Here is a 10,268-nt window from a genome sequence, read left to right on the forward strand (position 1 = left end):
TCTTATAAAATATTACATTTTCAGAAAACATGACTTTGAATAGATTTGTTTGTTATATTATTGCTGATGTTTCTCCAATGTTTCATACAAATTGGGTTTGGTATAGTGTGCAGAGTGTAAGTAGACTAATATGTGGATAAGGAGCCATAATAGCAGGCAGGGAACACGCAGAGCCGTAAAAGACTTTATGTCTACCAGCAGTCACTAACCTTGGTTGACAGTGACTGTGATTACCGTCTGATGCCTCTGTGTGATGCTGAGAAAAATAAAGAGTCTTTGCTCTCTTGTAAATTCCACAATAAAACAAAATGCTGAAGTATAATCTTGATGTATTACATATCATTTTTAATGTGTCGAAAACTCTTTCCAACAAAGCAAGTCAAGCACAATGAAGCACATAAACACATGATGAAAGTTCATGAGCTAATTCACGAGAGAAGTAAAGCAAAACAAACAAAGTAATAGTCTACATTTAGCATACCATTAAAAAATAACAAAATACAAAAAACAAATAGGCCATAACACAACATAAAAGTGTCTATAAACAAAGTTAGACTGCTCAGAAGACACATTATTTGACATGACTTATCCCTTATTTAGTGCTTAATGGGAAACATTTACAATGTTCATAGATGTTTGATACTGAAATAAATCAGTTTAATGGTACTTAGACAAGCATGAATTCAAATATCTACCTTTGTTTTGGTCTCAATTCTAGGGTTACTTAAGCAGTACCAGCAGAGTCATATATTTACTTGCTTTCTATGTAAATAAACGCCCAGAAGAGGACACCATTCATTAAAACGAGAAACATAATATTATATCGTCATCAGAGCAGGAGAGCAGCAGTTCAGGTACGTCCAGATGTTTTTTTCATGGCATTGATTGGTGGCTCCATGCTGAAGCATTTCTGGACCTGTGCTGTAGATTCAGGAGCAAGGATCCACCGTAAAACTATTAACATAATGACTTCCCTGTTTAAGTGGATTGTGGCTATGTATTGTAAAACAAACTCAGTTACAGACGCTCTTGATAAACTTTCTCTTCCGTAGAAAGTGATATTTCTTCTCGTATTTCTTTCTAAGGGACAGTGTTATTCAATTGGTTGTAGCACCAGAGCTACATGACAGAAGATAGTCATTAGGATGAGAAGAAAAAGACATAATGCTGTATCTATTTGATGAGAGAATATATATTATAACTGACTCCATGATGACACACTTTTCTTGATGGTTTTGTTTTGGTCACATCAGCATTTTGGCATTGTCAAAAACTTCCGTCGTGGCGGTGGTGGAACACAATAGGAAATGTCATAAAGAATTCAAGTAAATCAAAAAAAGTGTTCTCCTTGTCCAGCATGAAGCAAAAATCCTGTTTTTCTCTTTGCATCAGTGAGTCCTGCATTTCTTTGACTGTCACTCTACCAATATGCTGCAGAACCAAAACCAACAGAGTGAAAAATATAGTTTTTAAGGTGATATATTCTACATCTTAATGAATGATGTCAAGCTTGTCCGATTTGATGACAATTATTTATTTATTGTTTTACAGATAACATACTTCACAGGGTTACCTTAGAGGTAAAATCTCCTGACAGAACTCTGTTTTGACTCTCCGGAGACAGAGGGGAAGATGAACATACTTTTATCAAGCACACATTGTAAACAACTGAGCAATATTTAAGTCTAAATGGCGTACCATAGAATAGGTGAGAGACAACAAAATGTAAGTAAGAAGATGTGCCCCTTGCTTGCAAAGACAAAAGTTTCATTTTTACAAAACAAATAATGGTCACTGACATATTTTTTCTACTTTTTTTTTAGTGGCTGAGAGGTAGAATGAAGTATTTTCAGTTAAAACCAATGATTTGATTTATTTACTTTATCATATCATTTCATCATAATGGGTGAAAACATTACAAGTGATAAGTAACTCCAGCCCTCTGAATATAATGTGAAATCTGTACAAATGTCTCCATTGATTGGGGTATTGTTTTGATTTTTATTGTGAAACCTTTTGTTTGTATCCCAAATGTCCAACGTTATAAGCAGAGGAAATATTACTTTTTTCTGGTAAGGATTTCACAGTACCTCTCCAAACTGTGGGGCAGTGAATTCCTTTGTTTAATACTGTGAATAGCAACGTCAGTCCATGTTTTCTTTTGTAGATGAGGTGGAGCGATGGATATATTCAGTTGGAAGTATCCGAATGAACGCTTCCGGGTCCTTCTGTGGGCGAAGTCACTGACGAAGGAGTCGGAGCATCTTGCCAGCCACCATTTGTCTGTGGAGATAAGACAGGAAGTACTTAGCTTCATGGTATCACATTGTACTGTTTGATACCAGTTTGGCATACAAGTGTCTTTAAGGACAAGGTTGGCACTATCCTATATTTTTCTTTCTGGAAGCAAATCCCATGAACACCTAAGCAAACAATAAAGTGATCCCAGTATTGCCTTCGTAGAGCCTGATTCATCTTATTTCTGGAAAACGATTAAAAACATAATATCAGTCAGTCACAATCCTGGGCTGTACGCCATTTTTTCTGACCAATAAAACAGACACTTTTGTTTGTTTTAAGTCATCCCACATAAGCTGTTCTTCTGCAGTGAATACTAACTAAAGCACCAAATGTGTATCAATCCGCTAATGAAAATATTAACTATACCTTTCATTTTAATTCTCTTTTAGTACAAAACAACATTGGCCAGCTGAGCTGAGCTATTTTTTATGAATGCACTATATATATTTATAAAATATTTACAGCCGTTTTTTAATAGAATAGTTGGATATTTTGAGGAAAGCACTTTGCACATTTTACCACTAGTTGTATGCATTGCATACTACAGTACATGGTATTTCGTTTTTTGTTTAGGCCGTATAATAAACCCGAGGGGGGTTGTCAAGAATAAAGGAAATTTGCGCAGCAAGCTTTGAAATAGTCCAGTCTTTGAAACTCCAAGTAACATTTCAGCTTTCGTACAGATTTAAAAATATATATAATGTGGAAATCAGGAGTAGCAACCTTTGAAGCTGGTGGTAGTGGTAGGTGGATTTAGTTACCTTTGGAGACCGTAGTATCTTTTTTTACCTGTTGCCAGTATTTGTGTTAAGCTAAGCTAATCCTCTCCTTGCTGTGGCTTTATGGAGAGACACACTATCAAATTATTTGTTATGTTCTTTTTTGACGAGATCTTCTGACAATAACAGAAGTATAGAATATCCCCATCTTTATCTTTTATTTAAAATGAATGAATATATACTGCATCGCTCTGCTCATGCACAGTATGGGAAAACAGCTTCAAATTCAGATAGAAGTAGCTTTGAGTAGGTGTATTTGGGCCTTAAACTAATACAAATCAAATTTGAATATGAAAGCTTACTCAATAGCAGTGATTTCTGTCCAACTGCTACTTTACAGTCAGGAAGAAAAAGTGACAAACACTGTTTTTAAGAGACTCTTCATTAACAATATTATAGCGACACTTCCCTACATTTTTCCTGGAAACGGCTGACATAATGTGAGATAAACAGAAGAGATGAAACACAGAATATGCAGACCTTTCATATATCTCAGAATACACCCCTGAGATGGTTGATAAAAGAATAAATTATCACAATGAAAAAATAGCTCTTTAAAGTGGAGCCCTTCTCAAATCGTGATAAAAGGTTGACTCAAGACCATTAAGAACATTAATTGCAATTTCCACGCTATTAGTGGAACTGGGGACATGCTTTGGCAGCCTCTTATTTCCAAACCCTGTAATTTGGCGTAAAGACTGTCTATCACGGCATTCAGAGGCAAGAGGCGAAAAAAAGAAAGAATGAGGGAAAAAACATTTCCAGTCTTTGAGCGAGGCAACACCCACCAGCAATTTGAGGGGTGTAATTGCCGTCAAGGATAAAGAAGGAGAGGTGCACCACGAGAGTTCAGTCAGTAGATCTTGAGAGGGAAAAATATTATCTCGGCTAAATAAATACAAGAAACAACATTTAGTTCACTAGCTTTACCGAAACACTGCAATTTTTGTTCAAAATTGAATTATTATAAACTAACTATTAAAGACTGCTTTCATCAACACCAATATTTTTTTCTATTTTTCTTTTGTGAGACTGATAAATGATTATTTTCACTTGGGCTGGATGATGTAGCCCTAAATATATTTCGCAATAAACTGCCACAATTAGTTTTATAATGATTAAGGCAAATCCGAAAGAAAAAAAAACATCATAACACAGCATCATATTTGAATTCCTCATGGATATTTCTTATTTATGTGTCTTGATTATAATAGTATTGTATTATAGACTACTTTGATTGGTTGAACTTAAGGTTATATGCCATTGTTGAAGCTATTCTTATAAAGGATATTTAATAAAATCAGGCAATTCATTCTTTAATAAACTATTTAGTCCTAGTTTTACCACTATATCTCTGAAAATCGACAAATCATTGAAGCTTTACATTTCTAACTACCATTCTTGTTTGGATAGAAAATACGTTAAAATATTTTATATGACGGAACACAAAGGTTATTTTTTTGTCCAGATGGTTAGAAGGGTTTGTAAGTATCTTGGGAATAACTTCAGAGCAGTGGTAAGATTTATTTAAAAACCTAATGGCCTTTTTAAAGTTCACTTTTTTTTTTTGTTGCAGAATTGGAGGCTAAACTCTTTGACTTTATACTAATGTACTAATACTCATACTTGGACCAGTCATTTATAATACTTTTATTTATAGTCAGTATTGCAATTGGATTGTCTTTGTTCCCAAGCCCAAAATCCTACTAGCTAGATTGGATGTTTTTGTTTTAAGGATGTTGTCTACATTGAACACCTATTTCCAGTTGTGCCAGTTGTATGTTGTCTTGCTGCCTACATATTCTTATTTTAGCACGGGGGGTGTTGCAGACTTGGCTGTCAGTGCCGCTATTCCTGTGGATGAATGATTCAACCAATGTGCTTGGACTGTTAGCCCAAAGCCCCGTTCCTCGTGTCCCTGTGACTGTCGTATTGATTCTGTTCAGCCCCGCGCAGCCTGTCGCTATGGATCTACATGCGAACACATCGCCTCCAGTGTTGCCATGTCCCGCCCCGCCCTGCCCAACGTGGAGAAAACCGACCCGGCCTTAGACAGGCTAGTTAAATAGTTATTTTAAGAATGAGCAACTTGGAACTTTTTTTGTTAGCTGATCTTGGGAGGTATGATTTGCCCTATGATGCCAATGTTAGAGCAGCGTCGGGAGGGATGATGACACCTGTGTCCTTGTTCCTGTCGACTGCAGGTGTCTCGCTAACGCTAATATCCTACGACAGACCAGGAGCGTGTCCAGCTCCTCAGCCTGGTAGCTGCCTCATTTCCTGCCACTGAGGGCACGACTGGAGCAGGGGGGGCAACCGGCTGGACCACAGCCCGAACTCTGCTAAGTGGCACCTCAACGCACACGCAGAATTACCCAATATTATACACAGGCATGGGAAGGAACAAAGGATATGGAACTGTATTATATAATTAGGATTACAAAACAAGCTATACACTGTTTCAGAAATAAGGGAAAAAAAGGATGTAACCTTTAGTACATTTTTGATTCCTTAAAGGGAAGATGTAAAGAAGTAAAAGTGAGCAACATCACAGTAATGGGCACGTTCCGGCTTCCAGCGTGTGCACGTGCCTAAATCATTATCAAAATGAAGTCTGACTAGTGTATTTAAAGCAAAGCTTGGTCAAATATAATCCCCCTCTACAGTTTGCCTACCAGTTTTCTCATAAGGCATGTAAAAACAACGATAGAAGAAGAATAGCTCTTCTCCTTTAACTACTACTTTTTCTCTTGCTACTTGCAAGTTTTCAAAAAAGGTTTCTGATAGTTTTTTCTTTCATCTTGTCTTTGTTTGCATATTTGTTATTAAGTCATCCAAAAGTAACACAAAGCAACCATGTTACTAAATCCTTGGATTAGGTAATTCACAAAACAATTTTAACAGGCAATCAGCAATTGTATCGCAATACATTTTGTACGTTACCCTGATTATACACATCTTGGATTCATTTCAAAGTGAGACAGCAGAGGAAATGTAGAGGAGGACAGAAGGAGATTGTTTACAGGTCTTACGTTGATGCCCTGTGGACTGTACATCTGGCTGGCAGCGAGGCTGTCACTGTATCCTCCGGTCTGGCTGATAACATGGCGAAGGGTATCCACCTGGAACGGCAGGGACACAGACAAAAGGCCTGGTCAGACAAAAGCTCTGGATAACAAAGACAGCCATGCACAAGGAAAGGTCAGTCTGATAGTGAAAGGGTACAATAAACAGGAAAAGGTTACAAACAACGAATCTGAATGATTTGGCTGCTATTACAAGCTGGATAACAGACGTTGCAAAAGGACAAAAGAACAAGAAAAATGACAATGAGTAACTAGTTATTCATTTATTTGTATTTGTGTTTTAATAACACATCAAAATCAGACATTACAAATGTAACGGTGAGTCATTCTTCTACGTGTAGCTGCACACTACTCACAATATTGTTCACTGTGTAAGCAGACATAGAGGCTTGTTTTCAATGGCACACAAGCAGACTCCATCGTTTTTTGGTATGGTTGTGTATTGTGTGATATATGTGCTACCTCCGCGACCCGACCACGGATAAGCGGGAGAAGATGGATGGATGGATGGATATGTGTATATTTCTAAATTTAGTGTATTGCTTTTAATTGTATGAATTGTTTTTTAATATCTACCTGCCAAGGGACTGCAGATGCAAATTCCCTGTACCTCTAACTCTGGCCCAACAGTCTGTGTGACCCTGTTAAATGATCTATTGAAATAAATGTATGATCTCATGAGTCTACTCATTAAAACATGTTAACCCATTGTTGCTGCCAATAAAAATGTGGTGCAACTGAAGTCTTTCATTTCCATGTCCTTTGCAGATTCACCACTGTAGCCCTTCGGGTTATGCATGAAAACACCCCTGCCTCAGGGATTTCCCAACAAAAAAACTCAACAAGCCAATCAAGGGGAAGTTGTACTTCATCTTTTGTCTTGGCTTTCTTTTAATTGTGAAACCCTGAGAGCGAGGCCATTCTTATGTTCAGACAATAACCCTTTTAAAGGAACATGAGTTTTAATAATTAAAAGGCTAACCCTGAAGACCTCTTTACCTCTTATGAGGCTCGTCCCTTTTGCATATTCATTAACGACCTAAAGCGTTTGGAGAGCTGATCTGAATAGAAAAGGGGGGATGGAGGGATAGGGAAATGATGCCAAAAGCACCGAAACCAAATGAGAATATTACCACGGGTGGTGATTCCTTAATTTATGGTGAGAGTTGTAACGCTGAGAAACATTGTGCTGGTCATCACTGTCCACTGGGGCAAGGTCAGGGCGCTGCAGTGCACCAGTGGCTATGTGAACTCTTGTCAGGAGTGCTGATGAGTGTTGCACCGTTTCCAAAACTGTCTGCAGTCGTCTACTCAATTGTGGGTTGACAATGAATTCTACGTTAATGTAGAGCTTCAGGCTAAGTGTAACCTTTGTTGCACTGTGTAGGTCAAGTTACTGTTGGCATCTGCACTCCAGACCGGACAGAGGTGGAACCATTTTAAATGCGATCTCAAGAGTTTGTCGACTTTCAGTCACTAAAGCCCCTTTTTCCCACTGGACAAAAAAAACCCACTCACACCTGCCATTTGTTTTCAGTATGAAAGGTCACATTCGGCATTCATTCCAGCGATAAATGATTCTGCAGTAGTCACAAATATTTATCGGCTCCAGCACCGATCGGCAGTGATAGATACATTACACCCAGGTGGAGGATCTCATTTTTGTCTCCCTTTTTCTAGTGCCATGCTATGAGACACATTATAGTTATTTGTATAGCAATTAATACAATCAACAGGGATTTGGGCAATTATCATAAGTAATTGTACAAAAAGTATATTAAGTACAAAAAATACAATTAATATCCTCTCCTTAAAGCCACCAGAGTCCTTGGACAACAACATTAATGTTACCTCGCTGACCATTATAACACACACTTCATTCAAAAAAACATCTCGTCAAAAACGTTTTTGTTAGTCTTTCCACAAGATTCAGCAACTATGGTTCAGGAGAGACTGAATAAGTGACAAATATAAAAATAATAATAAAAATATTAACCACCATTTATAATCTACCCTCTTTCCGGTGTTTTAAAGACTTGACACGGCAAAAAAAGAAATTCTTACTCATCTACTAGAAATAGAAAAGGAGTACATTTACTATTTTCTAGCAGGTTTTCTTATGTTTAAAAACCTACATATCTTTGGTGGAAAAGGGTGTAAGCTTGGAGAGGCGCCTACCTGGGATTGTATGTTGGCCCCAACCTGCCCCCCTTGGTACGAGTCCCCATTGAGGGACTGCACACTCATGAACAAGTCTCCGGAATTTGACATGTTAAAAGAGCCAGCAGAACCTGAGAATACACAGAGGCAGAGAAGAGGGAAAAGAGCAAGAGGGTAGGACAAAGGAAAGAGAAGAGAGAGACAAAGGAAAGAGAAGAGTAAGAGAAAAAGGAGTTAAAATGGTCATGCTTAAGCAAAAGTGCATTGAGTGGGTTAGTTGGTGGGGGCTGCCGGCATCATGAAAAAGGCTTTCTCTGCTAACATGCTACAGAATATCACTGAAGCTTAATCTACAAGGAAAAATCAACCAGCAAGATCCATGAGACAGAAAATCATCATAAAACTGTTTAAGTCCAGTTAAAACGTATGGATTGTATTGTTGTTAAATGTCCGTGCTGCTAGTGTTTCATTAAGGAAGTCATAATTGATCCGCAGGAAGACCCAAAGAATCGTCTTCGTCCTTTAATGGACCCCAGCTCCCCAGATGTAAAGAGACCATCGCGTAACTTGATTTCAACACCCGGTCCTAATCCAATACAGTTGCGAAGTCTCTATATGACAAAAGACTCCGCTTGCCCTCTGAGCAGCTTAATGGCATGCACAGGGTCAACCGGACAAGAGGCAGGACAAATTAACGTCCACAAGACCAAGAGGTCAATAACAGAGACGGAGAGAGAGAGGGAGGGAGAGACGGAGAACATGAGTGAGAGAGGCAGACGGCAAAGGGAAGGAGGAAAAAGATGGAAGAGGGAGAAAGCCTCATTATATTACTGTGTTAGTAAAGAAAGAAGGAGAGAGTCCTTCTGTTGGAAAAAAAACCACCAGAGATCTTGAGTTGGGGATCAGGTGCAAAGAATAAGAACTTTATAGTGCTCTTGATCATCTATCTGCTAATGTTTTCTTATTCTTCTAACTATAGAGTTTATTTGTATTATAACTCATTGGTCTGTCGGGGCTCACCTGCTGAATTGGGGGTGGATGGGGAGTTAGCCTGGCTGCCTTGAGCAGACACACTGGTTGCACTGACGGCGGTCCTCGCTGCGTACATGTTGGCCTCCTCTTGGAACTTGCCGATGTTTTTCTTGTACCGGATTCTTTTGTTCCCAAACCAGTTTGATACCTGTCAAAAAAAACAATGACAAAACACAACTGCTGAGTCGTAATGAATTTAAGCTGATATCCATGCACACATCAAGATGACCACAGGGGAAATAAGCACTCAGGCTTTAATGTGTTTCTATTCTCAACGATTTCTAACATGTACAATGACTGCAGTCCAGTGGTATTTGTTTCTTTTATATCATTGAATAAATTCAATCCAATTTAGAACCACTGGGCTAGAAAGAAAATCATTTGGAAACTGTTTTGCATGCTATGACCAAGATTACGTGGAACCCTTCTGACTGGACATTTCTCAATTAAAAACACCGCCATACAAATAATAATATGAACAGACATTACATATAGATATACATTTTATCCAGCACATTTAGCAGTGCTCTCAATATTAAACGTACATGTTTTTTATAATTAGAAAAATACAGTTTGTATCTTTCAATTAAATCTGTTTTAAAAACACAGATGACAATAGATTTTGTTCCATTCAATCGCCTACACCAGTGGTTCTCAACCTTTTTACACCAAGTACCACCTGAGAAAATAGTTGGCTCTCCAAGTACCACCATATGACCAATGTTAAAATACAGTCTATGCACAGTTCATGCAGGACTTGGAGGCAAATGTATTCATAATAACATGATTTATTGTGCTCTCTCTCTCTCTGTCTCTCTGTCTCTCTGTCTCTCTCTCTCCCTCTCTTTCTCTATATCTCTCTCTCTCTCACTCACTCACTCACTCACTCACTCACTCACTCACACACTCA

The 10,268-nt window shown here is 38.2% G+C and overlaps 1 protein-coding gene across 5 annotated transcripts in view; it reads right to left on the reverse strand.

Moving 5' to 3' along the window:
• Nucleotides 1-317: 317 nt before the first annotated feature.
• The window catches only part of pbx1a (pre-B-cell leukemia homeobox 1a), a 50,996-nt gene continuing 41,045 nt past the window's right edge, over nucleotides 318-10,268 (reverse strand). For 3 of the 5 annotated variants that reach the window (XM_010766330.1, XM_010766332.1, XM_010766331.1), the window contains 4 exons: nucleotides 9,347-9,506; nucleotides 8,345-8,457; nucleotides 6,113-6,202; nucleotides 318-2,283 (listed from right to left, as the gene is read on the reverse strand). In XM_010766330.1, coding sequence (XP_010764632.1) covers nucleotides 2,191-2,283; nucleotides 6,113-6,202; nucleotides 8,345-8,457; nucleotides 9,347-9,506 — 456 coding nt within the window. In that variant the 3' untranslated portion in view covers nucleotides 318-2,190. The remainder of the gene's footprint in view (nucleotides 2,284-6,112; nucleotides 6,203-8,344; nucleotides 8,458-9,346; nucleotides 9,507-10,268) is intronic. The other 2 variants (XM_010766333.1, XM_010766334.1) reach the window with 1 other exon arrangement.

The sequence above is a fragment of the Notothenia coriiceps genome, unplaced genomic scaffold, assembly GCF_000735185.1.
Source record: "Notothenia coriiceps isolate Sejong01 unplaced genomic scaffold, NC01 NC01_scaffold00003305, whole genome shotgun sequence".
Classification (NCBI taxonomy): Eukaryota; Metazoa; Chordata; class Actinopteri; order Perciformes; family Nototheniidae; genus Notothenia; species Notothenia coriiceps.